The sequence below is a fragment of the Artibeus jamaicensis genome, unplaced genomic scaffold (assembly GCF_021234435.1).
Source record: "Artibeus jamaicensis isolate MK-2021 breed Jamaican fruit bat unplaced genomic scaffold, CSHL_Jam_final contig_685, whole genome shotgun sequence".
NCBI lineage: Eukaryota > Metazoa > Chordata > Mammalia > Chiroptera > Phyllostomidae > Artibeus > Artibeus jamaicensis.
This window is the reverse complement of record NW_026521924.1, coordinates 11,064,650-11,080,682: the sequence shown is the minus strand read 5'-3', so window position 1 is coordinate 11,080,682 and position 16,033 is coordinate 11,064,650. Positions and strand designations below refer to the sequence as shown.

At 44.3% G+C, this 16,033-nt stretch overlaps 1 protein-coding gene across 1 annotated transcript; it reads right to left on the bottom strand.

Annotated features, from left to right (window-relative positions):
• Positions 1-5,051: 5,051 nt before the first annotated feature.
• On the bottom strand, positions 5,052-12,762 carry PROKR2 (prokineticin receptor 2). Its single transcript, XM_037147734.2, has 2 exons — positions 12,305-12,762; positions 5,052-5,748 (listed from the first exon to the last, which is right to left on the bottom strand). The coding sequence occupies exons 1-2, from the start codon at positions 12,760-12,762 to the stop codon at positions 5,052-5,054; spliced, it is 1,155 nt and encodes a 384-aa protein (XP_037003629.2).
• Positions 12,763-16,033: the final 3,271 nt, after the last annotated feature.

Sequence of the window (16,033 nt, the reverse complement as noted above, 5' to 3'; positions counted from 1 at the left end):
AGTCACGTCATGGATTTGGAGGGTAATTATTCAGCCTACAACACTGGGGGAGTAGAAGACACCCTCAGAGCTACTTCAGTGTGTTTGTAATTCTACATTAAGTGATGTTTTTAGTTAAAATACTGCTTTGAGCAAAAAAGTCAGGCTCAGATGGACTAATCTGAAAAAACCTCAGCCTAACATGTTTTCATGATGCTATAATAAGACTCACATAAAGAATTATATTAAAGAATAAAAATGTTAAGATATTATGATAAGAGTTGAAGCTGGAGTTGCCCCTTCATGAAATGATGTTCAGAGATCTGGAAAGCAGTGGCCTAATTATAGAACAAAAATATTGTTGTGAAAAGAGTGCATTATTGGGTCAGCTGTGTATCTCCCAATTTTCCACTTCTTCTTGACATTCCCATAACTCTGCAGATGGCTAAATGGTGATGATAATGAGAAGGAGGAGGAGGAGGAAGAAAATAACAAATTCCCAGAGTTCATCTACAACAGCCTCTAAATAGTACAATGACCATTTGCTAAAACAAAATACGAATGCGTGACATCAGGCACACTATCCGGTTGAATAAGGCAAACAACACTTAAAGCTTTTCTGAGTGTTCCTGTTAGCTGCTGTGGCTAAAACAACTCAAATGATGAGGAGCCCATCCAAATGTTTGCTGTCCACTCCATACGTTTTTCAGGGTCCAGGCCTTTAATAATCTTGCCTCCTCTAGGTTTAGTTAAGTATGGTTAACAATCTTTAAATGGACATGTATTTTAATCACTATTCTTTCAATTGGCCATGAATCAATATACGTAATCAAAATGTCATCAGGTCTATAGTTCTCCATCTTCCCGCAAGGCACCCTTGAGAGGAAGTCTCAGATGTTTCACTAAAATGTAGAAAAGCTAAACCCTTGACATTCATGAAAGACACATTCCAGACCTTTGGGTATCCTCAATTGCATGTCTAGCACAATGGCATAGAATATCTTCTGTAAAGTGTAATTTTTCACAGACTGGAGCTTTTTCTGAAAGTGTTATGGATCTCTTCTTGTTTCTGTATAAAGCTTATATTCCATCCATTCATGCCATAGATTGAAATAAGCAAGGATGTCATTATAGTCTAAATTTATACAAACTTCTATTCTTTGGTTGTATCATTTTCATAGAGGATTCTTAATTTCTCACCTACTAACATCTTCATTCCTTTCTTCACTTTCAACACCAACACCAGCTTCCATCCCCAGAAAACCATCGGCTTTCTTTTAGGATGCACTTTTTAAAAAATTTACTAAGAAAAAAATTTGCTAAGAAATATGGTCTTTTATTATTTCATAAGGGCAACTGGATATACAATGTTGAGTAAAGAACAAGAAACCTCCATTGAAATGGGGCTGCCATGGGGTTGGCAAGACCCTTTAAGTATTCTCTAAAATTTTTTTAAAAATTAATTTTTTTAGAGAGACCATAAGGCCGGGAGAAAGAGAGAGAGAGAAACATTGATTAGCTGCTTCACATATGTGACCCAACTGGGGGCCAAACCCACAATTTAGGCACAATGTGCCCTGAGAAGAATCCCTAATTAAGAATTGAACTGGCAAACTTTCTGTTTGGGGGATGATGCCCAACCCGCTGAATGACACAGGTCAGGGCCCTTTAAGCATTCTTAGTGAGGGACCTCTCCTTTGACTGGAAGGCAGTCATTAAGTTCAGTTTACTGAACCAGAGTGAGACCTTGGGGCAATGTTTTGGCTCCAGCAAGTAATTAGTTGCACATCATTAAGTAAGTCATTCACTTATTTGGAACTCAGATCTTCTCAACCCAAGAAAGGAATGAGTTGAGTTATGTGCCCTTAAAAGGTCTTTTTTGTTGTTGTTGTTCTGGTGTCCCAGTGATGTGTGTGTGTGGGGGGGTGTGTGTTCTTGAGCCCAAGGGAAAGAAAATGGTTAAATTGAGACCTCCTGAGACATCTGAGACCTCCTCTCAAGGTTGCCTTGTAGGAAGATGGAGATTGAAGAGATGTCTCAAAGCCACAATTTCCCCCTAGAATAGAACTCACTTGAAGTTTTCTAATCAATTCCCATGTATCACATTCTCCCTCATAAGTCTGCAATTGGTTTTTATGCCTGAAGGGCTTAAAGCCATCTTTTGATTTTGTCAGCTTGAGAATCAACTTATTTTAGATGTTGGATGCTGAAAGAAAAAAATCTCTAATAGCTTCATCACAAAAACATCTTTTCTTTTATTCTGACTGAGGAAATGGATTCATTTCACCAAATGAGATTAAATTTCAACATATAATAGTAAGTGTAAATGTTTATATATCTTAGCATATTAAAAGCATCTTAAGCTTACCATTAATTAGTCTTGAGAAGAACAGGTTGAACACAAGTGCAATTAATTTATTATCTTAATACCATTAGATGAACAAACAGTTTCCATGCAAAAGGCAGTTTTCATTAAACAAACTAGATAATTTTATAATGAAGGGGTTAACATGTACACCGAGTAGTGGTTCTCTGCTATTTCCATTCATGAATACTCTCCTGGACTGTAAGCCTGGAGGATGTAATCAAGATGAGGCTGGTGCTGGTGTGAGTTGCCACTATTCTAAAAATGCCCTCAATAAGTTCCTTTTCTGTTTCAGTGTTGAACTCTTTAGATGGCTATTACTTCATTTATATCTAAGTATATGAACATATATTAAAGATTAGTGGGCAAAATGCTCTAATGCTGTTTGAGCATGAGATTCCATATGTTGTTTCAAAATAATTGTGGAAATTTTGCAAGTCATAAAAAATCAATTTGAACTCACTTTGAGAAGAGAGAGGTTCAATGTCTAGCCCTACCAGTTACTGACTGTGGGGCCATAGACAGTAATTGTTGCCTTTCTGAGTCTGTTTCCTTATTTGTAAATGAGGGTGGCAATTCCAACTTTATAGGACAATTGAGTGAATCAAAAGACATTTTGTACATAAATATATGTATGAATATACTTAATCAACAAACGAGTGTTCATATAGCTGTTATATGAAGTTGAACAATTTTTCTGGGACATTTCTTCATTTTGATAATAAATAATGTGTCTGTATTACTAAGCCTAAAAAAGATTCCCTATGTTAATGGTTTTATTTGATAATAGCATTGCACTTTTACTTTCTATAAAATCACAAATACACACTGATATTTACAAAAATTGTTTCACTTACATTTAAATGAAGAGAAGATGGTACATTTCAGGATCAAAAGGAAAAAGAGGATAAATTCTGTTGACAGACACAATTGGTACACAGTCTACTCTTAAAGAATCTTCTTACTAGAAGAGTCAGGAAGGGTGTAATAAATACAAATACCATTATTGTCATATTTTTAAAAATGCAGAGAACACCAAATAGTTATTTGCTTTAAAATGCAGGGTATAATTTTGTGAAATCAGGATTGATGAACCACTTGTCTTTGGCTAAAATTAAAATGAGTTTTCATTTTCTGAGGGTACTGTGATTGGACTTGAAGGTATCTGCTGGGTGGTGATGGAAGATAAGGTTGGTTGAAACTTCACTGTTTAGTAAATAAACAAAAATAATTAAAAAACACATATACAACCAACTAAATAGCCCTTTCTCTATAGAAAAATAAAAGTTTTCCAAATGCAAATGGACCAACCACAAACCAGGTACCGTTTGTATAGTCAGTCTCTGCTTCAAAATGAATCAGGAAGAAGTTAGAAAAAACACACACAATCACCACATATATAAATATATAATACAACGGATCGTACAGCCTTGGGGTGCACAACATGCAGGGAAGGTCTTCAATACTTCTAGGACCGCAGGGTTGCTGAAAGTTTGGGGTCCATTAAGACTCTGAGGTTGAATCTTCCAGATTATAACCCAGAACCAAAATTCCTTTATTGCCCCAGTGTAGATGGGCTATACTGTAAACAGTTCGGGGTATTCTGGTCCAAACAGGAATGAAAAAGTGGGATTTTCTCCATAACAAACCACAGTGGATGGGGTTCCCCTTGTCCAGACACACCATTCAATATCACTTATCCATTCCTATTACTCACAGAGTTGAAAAACACTTTCCAAGTAGAGCTCATTTTGTAAAACAGGATTTATTCTGGGAAAGTGGTTCAGGCCTTAGCAAAACAGCCACACAGATTAGGTTCATTGCCAGTGGCAAGTTCCACCCCTTTCTCTGTCCCCTTCTCCCCCAACACTAGAGCCTTGAAATACATGACATGAAGGTATCAGGGACTAGATGTGGTCCTTGTTTCAGGATATGTCTTTACATAAAGAATGGTGAGCTTTCAAGCATCAGTGGAAAAGGCTTCTTGGTTCTTTCCTTTCAAATTACACCACTGTAGATAACTGATGGCCCGGCTATGAAAAAAATTCTTTTTTTTGGCAGCCAGAATCCTAGAAAATGTCCTAGGGAGGTAGTATGAGCTGAGTGGGAAAGCTCAATGTGATGGCATGAACTCCGTTCCCATGAGGCCATAAACCCCATACACTGACAAACTTAGTTTTACATTTTCATCATGTTTAAGTGCCTTATTTATTGCCTTAGACATTTCTGCACTTATGAGATACAGAATGAGGGAAGATGGAATGAGTCCAAATAACAATTCGTGGTCTCTATCTGACCATCTGTATATCTAGATATAGCTCAGTGATTCCAATAGCTTCTGCTATTTTATTTTGTTATCTGGATTTTTCATACACAGAGGCAATCAGTAAATGTCAGCTCTTGTTGGATGCCCTTGTCTAATTTCATTGGTGGGTTTGCACACAGATGTTCAATGTCAGCTGCTGTTACTTCTGTCTAGTCTTATTGGCATGGTTGTGTATACAGTAAGTGCTGAGCAGATATCAGCAAAGGTCAGCTGCTTTGGTTTGTGTGTGGTCTCATGTTATGACTGAGAATCACCCAGCAATTTGAGGGCTGTGAGGCATGAACACAGTTGCTCTTTCCACATGCAGCCAATGACTTGGCTATTGGTAAATTTTGCTCTGTGTACTAGCTTTTGGATTTTCAATTGTGACACACCAGAGAATTACTTCAGCCTGATACAGTCCACCTCTTCCGTGGCCGGCATGCCACTGTTTCTGAGGTCGAGTTCCGCACTGGACTTGCTTCCATGGTGGGAGGGACGCCAGTGGAGCTGCATCATCTTCTTGAAGTACTTCATGGTGTTGTTCTTGACGGTCACAAAGCACACGGTGTTGATCATGCTGTTGCTCATGGCGATGCACTCCACCACATAGAAAGCCGTGAGGTAGTGCTTCTCCTTAACGAACACCGTGGGAAAAAAGTCACGCACGATGGTGAACCCGTAGAAGGGTGCCCAGCACAGCACGTAGGCGGTGAGGATACACATGAGCACCAGAACTGTCTTCCGGCGACAGCGCAGCCGCTTCCGGATCTGCTCCGTCTGGAAACCAGGAACTTCCTTGAACCAGAGTTCCCTTGAGATCCTGGTGTAGCACAGAGTCATGGTGACCACTGGACCCACAAACTCGATGCCGAAGATGAAGAGGAAGTAGGACTTATAGTAGAGCTGCTGATCCACTGGCCAGATCTGGCCGCAGAAGATCTTCTTCTGTTTTTTGACGTTAAAGAGAACCGTTTCTGTTGCAAAGTAGGCAGATGGGATGGCGATGAGAATGGACACCACCCAGACCGAAGCGGTCAGGAAGAAGGCCTTTTGAAAATTCATCCGTGGTTTCAAGGGGTGAACGATAGCGAGATATCTGGTGGAGGAGGGAAGCCATCAATATAATATGTGCTTGAGAACACAATTAGTTTCTAACTCACCCCAAACGAACACAAAAGCAGCAAAATGTCTCAATAAGTCCTCATGTACCTATTCATCTGGCTTCAGCAAGCTTTGTTTTATTTTAGCAACGTCATTTGGCATTTGGAGGGGTGGAGTGGTTTAGAGGAAAACAGCATAGGACTGGCGTCAAACGACTGGAATAAATCTCAGCTTTTCTCCTGATTGGCTTTGGGGTTTAGCCTGAATCACTCAGTCTCTCAGATTTTTCCTCAACTGCAACATGGGATAAAAATGACACCTAACTTGCCTGGCTATTGGGAAAATAAAATATGATAATTGTAAAATGCTTGGCGTGTGGTAGGTGTTGAGTAAGTACATATAGCCTATTATTTTTGTAAGTCCAATTGATACCATCTTGGTTTGTAATCTTGCCATTTTGCCCAAGAACATAATACTTTGAAAATTTTTCATTACAAATATCTTATGCATTAGAGGTGAAAATGGAGCAGTGGAGGCCTTTTTCTAGGTAGTAGACTAAGGCTGTCTGTCCCCCTGTCCCCAACCCCTGGTATCATCCTGCATTACATAGCAGGAGAGTAGGGGTGGGCTTGGGGTGGGATCTAAGGAATTTAATAAGAAGTAAATGACTTGCCTAAGCTTACTTGGTGGAGAGAGCAAAATCCAAGTTCCTGATACAAAGCTTTTACACCCAGATCCTTGGGCTTTCTGAAGCTCAGATGAGAAGGTGGGTGAAGTCACTTTGATACCATAAAGCAAGGTTTTGCAGGGTCTGTTTACCAAATGTATGCTTGGATGTGTTTCTTGAGGTTAACACTCTCCTTCTAGGATCTCTATGACTTGAAATAACATCTCTTTAGGCCCTCTACACATGAACCTTGTCCTTTTTCTGGATGTGGCATACAGAAATAACAGTAGGTAGCCCTTCTAATATTTCTACATAGTAGGACAGGCATATTTACCAAAGGGTAAACTGAAATGCACAGGGAAACCCATGCCTCTCCCATCCTGCCTGTTTCAGGGTTTGCAGGTTTATCTACTTCTGAGTATGCAGTGGTCCCCATGCCCACAGATAAAAGCCTCATTATCCAACATCAGTGTCACAACAGAAGTATGATCATCCATCTTATTCTTTTGCTTTATTTTTAGTTGCTTTAAAGCCCAAATGAAAAAACAGGGATGCTATTTATTAGGCTCCTCTATTGTAAGGTCTGAAATTCCATGTGCTGCCTTGAAATCTTTGAACCTCACAGGGCTCTAAGTCCTAGCCATGAGTTTTCTGTTCTTTCCAGATACACCATTCCACCCTGTAGAAAAAGCTTTCTGTTCTGCTAATTTCTCTATCAGCTGAACCAGCTGCACCCCCAATCACCAACCTAATTGGTTTCAATTCTCTGCCAGTTGACAAAATGGTTCAAACAAGCCAATCACATCTTCCATGGGAACCAAGGGTCACCTCAACTTGTCACTATAAAGCCTGCTGCCCACCGCCTCTGTTGGTTCATTCTATTCTTGAGTGCATGGTGTGCAGTGTCCTCCCTCCCTGGGCTGTGATATGTGGGACAAATTAACCACTGTTGCTCTCATATGTCCAGGGTCAAGTATTGTGTGTTCAACCATCTTGTATCATTGAGAGTGCAAGAATCCTGCCTTCATTAATGGGGTAAGTAGGAGGTGGTCAGGATAGCACATCTGGATATCAACGTCTTCATGAAGCATTCCCAGGCTATCACTAATGTAATGATCACATGTTCCTTTAAGTTACTCTTGCCTATCACTTGGTTTTTCTAGTCTTTGTGGGAAGAAAATACCCTGAGGTCAAGGACTATGTCTTCTACTACTTTATGTTTTTATTATATGGGTTTGGCACATACAGCAGGACCTGCAATCTGTTGTGGATTTATCAGGTTATAGCAGACGCTGTTGGTGACCTCTCATATTGCTTCTCTCTTCACTTCCATGCACAACTGTCTACTTTCACCTGCGCTTCATTGTCTAAAGGCTTTCTCTGGCTTCCAGTCTTCTTGGCTACCTGCATGAAATTTTCAGAGCAGCCATCACCAATAACTTGAGAGTTGGTGGATAAGTACCCCAGCTCCCTTTCTTCTTGGAGAATTTTGAGGTGATGTACTCTGACTCCAAGAGTTGCTTAGCTGAAATAAGCATCAGGTGCCCACAGTGAAACTTGTTCAACAACACAGCCTATGTGGACTGCCTTTCCTTGCTTGCCTCATTTTTCGTCTCCCTATAGGTGCTTCCTGGGTGCTACCTGCACAGGAATCCTTGTCTCAGAGTCTATTTAGGGAGTACACTAAACTAAGACACAGGTATGAGGTTCTGTGCTGAACACTGTAGAGACATAAAGAGAGAAGACATGGTTATTCACTTAAAATACAATGTTCTTTGGAAAAGACTTACAGATATGTTTCTTCATACACAGTACACCATTGCAAAGACAAGCTGGTGACAGATTATAAAGGCTCTGGAATGTTAGATGGGATTTAGTATGTATTCTGTTAGGCACTGCAACTTTTGGAAGTTTGTAAGCAATAATATATTTTAAGAAGAATCATCAATAATGATATTCTGATGCTTAATATGGATAAGCAGGAATTTCAGGGGATAGTCAGGAGGGGAGTAAAGAGATGTGTTAGAGGAACATTATGATGGTCCAGCTGTGGCTTGCTAAGAGATGAGGTTGGAGGGACAGTGGCCAGGATTTGGTGTAGGGCTGCACACAAAGGGTAGGTGGTTGGGTGAGTGTGGGACACGAAGTAAGGCAAAGAATAATGATACTTTTTCCTGCCCAGGTGACTGGGAGAATGGTGGAGCTACTGACTGGGCAGAGATGGTTTGAGGTAAACACAAAATGAAACAGAAAAAAACCCCAAACCAACAAACACTCTTTGTGTTGTAACAGGATGGTCTTAAGCAAATCCTGTTATGAACTTCCAGCCAATATGGAGCATAGGTAGACACACTGTGCTTCCTTGCACAACCAAAATGACAACAACAATTTAAAAACAAACAAAAAACCATCCAGAATTGACAGAAAATCAAGCTGTATAGAAGTCCAACAACCAAGAAGTTAAAGAAGACACATTCATCCAGACCTGTAGGAGGGGCAGAGATGGGCAGCCGGGCTGAGAGGACTCGAGGCAAGGTGGTGTCTGGTGGACCCAGTGAGGTAGTGGATTGTGGAGTGGAGTGAGTGAGGCTGCAGTTGGTGGGCAAGGCAGCAGTGGGCAGACCTGGTGAGGTGAGATATTGTGGACTGGGTGGTCCCACATTTGCACACAGAGAAAAAGTGAGAAACAACTGGGGAGGGGGATGAACTGTGCAACCCGGGGCCCCAGTGTGAGGAAATAGAGCCTCAAACCAACAATTCAAAACACCTGTGGGAGTTGGGGTACTGGGAGAAACTCACAGCCTCACAGGAGAGTTCATTGGAGAGACCCATAGGGTCCTAGAACATACATAAACCCACCCACACAAGAATCAGCACCAGAAGGGCCCAAATTGCTTGTGGGAAGCAGAGAAAGTGACTGAAATCTGGCAGAGAGTGGAGCAAGTTCCATTGTTCCCTCCCGGATCCCTCCCCCACATGTAGCATCACAACACAGTGACCTGGGTTACCCTGCCCTGGTGAACGCCTAAGGCTCTGCCCCTCACTATGTAACAGGTGCATCAAGACAAGAGAAAATGGCCCAAATGAAAGAACAGATCAAGGCTCCAAAAAAAATACAACTAAGTGATGAAGAGATAGCCAGCCTACCAGATGCATGGTTCAAAACACTGGTGATCAGGATACTCACAGAATTGGTTGAATTTGGTCACAAAATAGATGAAAAAATGAAGGCTACGCTAAGTGAAATAAAGGAAAATGCACAGGGAACCAATATTGATGGGAAGAAAACTGGGACTCAGATCAATGGAGTGGACCAAAAGGAAGAAAGAAACAACCAAATAGAAAATAATGAAGAAACAAGAATTCAAAAAAAAAAAAATGAAGAGAGGCTTAAGAACCTCCAGGACATATTTAAACGCTCCAACATCCGAATTATAGGGCTACCAGAAGGGGGAAAGGAATAGCCACCAGTGGAAAACTTATTTGAACAAATAATAAAGGAGAACTTCCCCATTCTGGCAAAGGCAATAGACTTCCAGGAAATCCAGGAAGCTCAGAGAGTCCCAAAGAAGTTGGACCCAAGAAGGAACACACCAAAGCACATCATAATTACATTACTGAAGATAAAAATGAAGGAGAGAATCCTAGAAGCTACAACAGAAAAGTAGACAGTTACCTACAAAGGAGTTCCCATAAGGCTATCTTGCCTATAAGATTTCTCAAAAAAAAAAACTTATAGGCAAGAAGGGGCTGGGAAGAAGTATCCCAAGTCATGAAAGGCAAGGACCTACATCCAAGATGGCTCTATCCAGCAAAGCTTTCATTTAGAATGGAAGGACAGATAAAGTGCTTCTAAGATAAGGTGAAGTTCAAGGAGTTCATCATCACCAAGCTTTTATTATATAAAATGTTGAAGGGATTTATCTAAGAAAAAGAAGATAAAACATATGAACAGTAAAATGACAGCAAACTCACAATCATTAACAACCATACCTAAAACAAAAACAAAAGCAAACTAAGCAAACAACTAGAACAGAAACAGAACCACAGAAATGGAGATCACATGGAGGGTTAGCAACAGGGAAATGGGAGGGGGAGAGAGGAAGGATAAGGTACAGAGAATAAGTAGCATAGATGGTAGGTAGAAAATAGATGGGGAGGGTAAGAATAGTATAGGAAATGTAGAAGCCAAAGAACTTATATGTATGACCCATGGACATGAACTAAAACGGGGGGGAATGTGGGTGGGAAGGGGTGTGTAGGGTGGAGGGGAGTGAAGGGGGGAAAATGGGACAAATGTAATAGCATTATCAATAAAATATATGTAAAAAACAAAAAATTCTGTTACATAAAATATTATATTACAAAGACAAAAAATATTTCAATGGGACAAAGGGAATGAGGACAGTAATAACTGTCATTTCAATGAACATCAGAATCATTCAGGGAGTTGGATACAACTGCAGATTCATGAAGCCTAACCCAGGAATTCCCATTCAGCAGGGCTGGGTGAGGCCCAGGAATCTGACTGTGTATCACCATATTAAATGATAGCCTGGGGAGTTTTGCAGTTCATTGATGGTACATTTCATAAACATTGGTGTCAGGGCTGGAGAACTTCAGAGTTGCAATAATGAAATTGTTTTTCCTGCAGGAATTTTGTTTAAAAAAAGGAAGATGTCTCTTATGTATGTGTATGTTATAAAAAATAAACAATAATCAACTGCTTTGATTAAAAGAACAACAAACCTAAATAGTGCTGAGAACCAGGAGAAGAGAAAAGGGTTGAAAGGAGACAAAAGGGAAAAAAGATGATTAAAAAACACATTATCAAAATGAATCTCAGCATAGCTCACAATGGTGGACCAAGAGGATGTGACACCAATTGCTCTCCTCAAACAAAAGCATTGCTGGCCTACAACTGTTCACATAAATAAGACATGTGTCAGATTCATCATAAGATGCTATTAGAATTTTTACTTTATAAATCTATAATGGAGCAAGGACTTTTAGAACATCTTATTCAAAAGTATGCAAATGAGCATATGGAAGCTTACAAAAAAGCAAAGGAAGCTTATCCTTCCTTCTTTTCTGCAAATGAGACCTGCTGGCTGATTTTAAACTCAGTTGTGCAACAAAGGCATCAGAAACAAGCGTATGTCTTGTATGATTCCGTTTTTATAAAGTTAAGGAACAAGCAAAACTTGCCCCGACAGGTGTGACTCAATGGATGGAGTGCCGGCCTGTGAACCAAGGGCTGCAGTTTCAATTCCCAGTCAGGGCACATGCCTGGGTTGCAGGCCAGCTCCCTGGGTAGGAAGTGCGTGAGAGGAAACCACACGATGATGTTTCCCTTTTTTCCTCCCTTCCCCTCTCTCTAAAAATAAATAAATAAAATCTTTAAAAAGAGAACAGGCAAAACTAACCTATGATGATAGAAATTGGATCAGGGTTGTGTATGATGGGAGTATTGTAAGAGGCATCAGGAGGTTGAGTGATGAAAATATTTTATATTTTGGTCTGGGTAGTAGTTATAGAAAAACCGGGTACATGCTGTCTTGACTGGAAGCTGCCCTGGTTAACTCTCGTGTGGCTTCTAAGTAGTAAGCTACCTAAACTTTCTGCTTTTGCTTTTGTATTTGATGCCACTCATGGTCATGTGACATGTAGCTGAAGCAGATGCGGTATCTGGGGTCATGGCCCAGAGCTGGAGGGCTCAGGAGCCTCACACTTGCTCACATTTGGGAGAATATGAGCCATGACTGGATCTTCTTGCCCTGTAATAGATCATTCACATCTGAAGCAATGTCAACAGTCAGAGCTGAAGTGAGAAAAGGGGTAGCCTTGCCCAGCCTCCAGCTTTATCCCTACCCAACAGCCTCACCTGTCGATAGCAATGGCCAGCAGAGCATTGGTGGAGACATAGAGTGACATAGTACGCAGGTAGTTGACAGAGGCACAGAGCACGTGGCCATGCTCCCAGGAGAGCTGGCGTACCACATAGTAGTCCATCTCGAAGGGGCAGCAGACAATGGCCACCAGGAAGTCAGAGATGGCCAGGTTAGCGATGAGCAGATTGGTGAGGTTGCGCAGCTTCTTATAGCGGGCGAGAGCAACAATAAAGACAAAGTTGCCAATGCCACAAACCAGCATGATGCCTGCCAGTGCCACACCGATGATGATCTTGGCTGCAAAGAAGGTCTGTGTCTTAGTCATATCCTCATCCTCATCCAGAGGGAAGTCGTAATCACCGTAACTGAAGTTGAAGGGGAGGGAGGAGGCATGGTCTTGGGGTGGATTGAAGTTGGGTGGAAAACTAGTGTTTCCATTCTGGGTGGCCATGGCCAAGCTTGCAGGTGGGGTGGTGGGTGGAAGTCTTCAGAGTCTGAGTACTGTGAGTTCGGTGTCCAGACCTTCTGCTCTCATGAGGTCAGTGAGCCTAGCACCCTGCCCACATCCTTGCGGAGAGTCAACATGCCATCCGGGATCCTGGAAGGATACAAAACCAGTAGACAACATGCAGGAGAACACCTGGTAGCATTCCCACAGAGTTCCCCAGGTATAGGCCAACTAGACCTGGTGTCTACCCAGACAAAACTAACCAGGGTGAGGGGAGAGGAGACATGAGATCTAGAAATTGGGAAATTTTCCACTGGCTGCTGGACTTTCAGGAGGGACTGGGCTCTTCAGAGACACTCAAGAAGAAGGTGCATCATTGCCTTTTTACCGGGGCAAGGACCCCTCTGACTGCCTAGTCACCACCACCCTCCTTCCCAGCAGCCTTCACAGGGGTCTTCTGCAAGGTTTCAAGGCTGCTCCAGGCAGCTAGCCAGGCATTCATGGCAGTCATAATGTTGCCCCTCCATTACTCAGGGACCTTGAAGATGGAGGACTGGGATACAGCAAGGTCTTTCCTCCAAGACCTTGGCCGAACCACGGACTTGGAAATCACCAAATCCATCTTCACATGGACAAGCTGAATCATCTTGGCAGAGTGAATTATGTTCTCTGCATCCCAATTTTCCTGTAAACCAAACTCCTGCTGTCCAGCCCATGGCCTGGCACATAGTGGGGACGGGATAGGAATCAGTTGAATGAGCGAAAGAGGATCCCAACCAGGATTCTGCAGGTGGAGGGGGCTGTGGGTGGAAGGGCACTCTTCGGCTGCTACCCCCTATTCTGGGAACTGCTTTAGAAATCCTTTGTCTGCTTCCCCTCCCTCCCTCCCCTGACCCCTTTACCAGGCCCCCAGTTCCCTTTCCAAAACCAGCCCTGACTGGGAAGCACCAAGGCCTGTCATCAAGGTCCATGCCTCTGACAGCAGCCTAATTGAAAACAGCCCCCAGGGAGCAGGAAGTGTCATCAAGGACCCAGGAGGGCCTGTAGACTGAACTGTTCTTCATTACCTAAGTCCTTTATATCTTCAGGATGCCCCCAGGAGAGGAAATAAAGTCTGTGAGGTCCTGAGCCCTCAGGAGATAGGGTACCATTGGGTTCTAAGCATTGGAGGGGCCAGGAAAATAACCTGGACCCCCAACACCAGGAATAGGGATACCAGCTGTGAACCCCCTGCTGGTAAAAAAAAAAAAAAGTAGCCCAAGCTGGGCACGAGGTATGGCCCGGCCCTGTGAGAGGAGGGGGAGAGCCAGGGACAGGAACTGCCCGGGAAGGTTGGGACAGAGGATGACGGGGACACTCCAATCTGCAGCACGCCCTCCAGCTGCACGCGAGAAGTAAAACATTCCAAGAGGTGAGGTTCAAGTGTGAGCAGCCTTCGCAACCCTCCCTGTCGCCTCTCAGAGTCACAGGAGGCCCAATGCTTGAAGACAGTGCTCAGCCCCAGACGGAGAAGCAGGAGTCCCGCCTTCTTGGCTACCACGCTCCGCGACTCTCCAGTCCCAGGACCCCAGAGGAGGAGGCGTGCATTGCATTTGGGCCGGGCAGATTCCGGCCCGTTGCCACAGGATGCACTCCCTGCCCTGGACCAACGCACTCCAGGAGCCCTCTCCTATGCTGCCTCGATTAACCTCCCTGCGGCCGAGCCGTTCCCAGAGGCACCGCCCTGACATAACGAGAACCAGGTCAGAAAATTGGGCTCGAAAAGCAAAGTGTGCGGAGCCTCAGAGCAGGAAAAGCCCTGGAGTGGGGGGTAGATACGAAGAGCGGGAATTTTCCCAGGAACTCTTCCCCTTTTCTGCTCTCCTTTCAAGAAGGTGCATCCCTGCCCACGCCCTTCCCTGCAGTTTGGCGCTCACCGGCCAGCCCAACACCCGAGGGCATCCTTCACCGGCGCTCACACTCCCCAGTCTCAGTTTACCATCCTCTGCCGGGTTTCAGTAGGTCGGTGGGTTGGGGCACTCTTCCCGCACTAGCTCCTCTATTTCGAGCCTTCACGCGCGCATCCGGAGAAAGGTGGGAGGCAAAGCACCACCAATCCCCCCAAGAAGTGGACATAGGCGCCCGCAGCCCGGGCGATGCCCCCAACACCATCAGTGGAACCTTGGACCGCGCCGACCTCAGCGTTTACCTGCCTCGGCGCCTCCTCCCCACCTGCAGTGTGCTCCGTGCTCGATCCGCTCGGTCCGCGACTTCGTCCGCTGGGTTCTGCCCTGGGGTCCCGGATTTGCACTGGCAAAGGCTCTATGTCAGGGGTGTCCCCCTTTCTTCCTGGCCCCGACGCACTCCCCGAGAGCGTCCGGGTCTCTGTCTTCCAGATGGACTTGGCGCTCGGCCTTCAAAGCTCTGAGAGTCTGGTACCCAAACTGATGCGTCCCGCCCCGTGCTCAACTCCGCCCCGGGTTCCCCGCCCTCTCCTAGCCCAGGCGGAAGAAGGGCGTTAGGCGCTTGCACCTGGTGCGCTCCCGGAGCCAGGCGCTGGACCTCTGGGGGGGTTGGCGCGGATTTCCAGTCCCTGGGGTCGGCCCCTCGCAAAGGTCTCTGCGCCTTTGCGCCCTAATGCCAGGGGGAACGCAGTAGCCAGGTTTAGCTGGTGGGATTTGGAGAACGCTGTAAGGCTCTCCACGCCCCACTGTGGCGCCCCACGGGGAGTGCGGCGGGTGCCGGAGCTCAGCGTCCAGTCTTAAGCCGCAGCCCAGGGCCAGAGTCCACTCCCGTTACGAGGTGAATCCTTCAAGACGAGCCGCTGGTGCTGGGGATGCTCCAACGTACACAGAGTGAGCTTTGTAGGGTGGCGGTGGAGGAGGAGGCTCTGTCAGAGGAAGCTGGGGGTTGGAGGTCGAGTATCCTGCTCAACGCTTTGGCCCTGAAGTCCTCATCAAAACCCTGCGACGCCGCCACTGACACACTCCTTGGCCATTCAAAGACCTTCCCGGCTGGGCTCCCGCCTGTGGGGAAACTCCGGAGCCCTTCACTTTGCTTCCAACAGGCTTTGGTTTTAGGCAATTTTCTTAAACCTCTCTGGTCCTAGATTTCCTTACACATTGAGGGTGAGGATTAAAATCTATAAAGAGGTGCTAATTCTAATGACTGGTAGCTGGAAAGAGCAGAGGGAAGCTCTAGGTTTTCAGAATTGGAACTGCGTGCGAGCAGTGGCAGGAGACTGAGGTCCCCAGTGTTAAATCCCAGTCAATTACTGTCTGCTTGGAATATGGAC

Coding starts and splice junctions, on each gene's coding strand:
- PROKR2 (XM_037147734.2), bottom strand. CDS start 12,762: ATGGCCACCCAGAATGGAAACACTAGTTTTCCACCCAACTTCAATCCA. Junction 5,749..12,304: donor CTGGCCATTGCTATCGACAG/GTGAGGCTGTTG, acceptor CTCCTCCACCAG/ATATCTCGCTATCGTTCACC.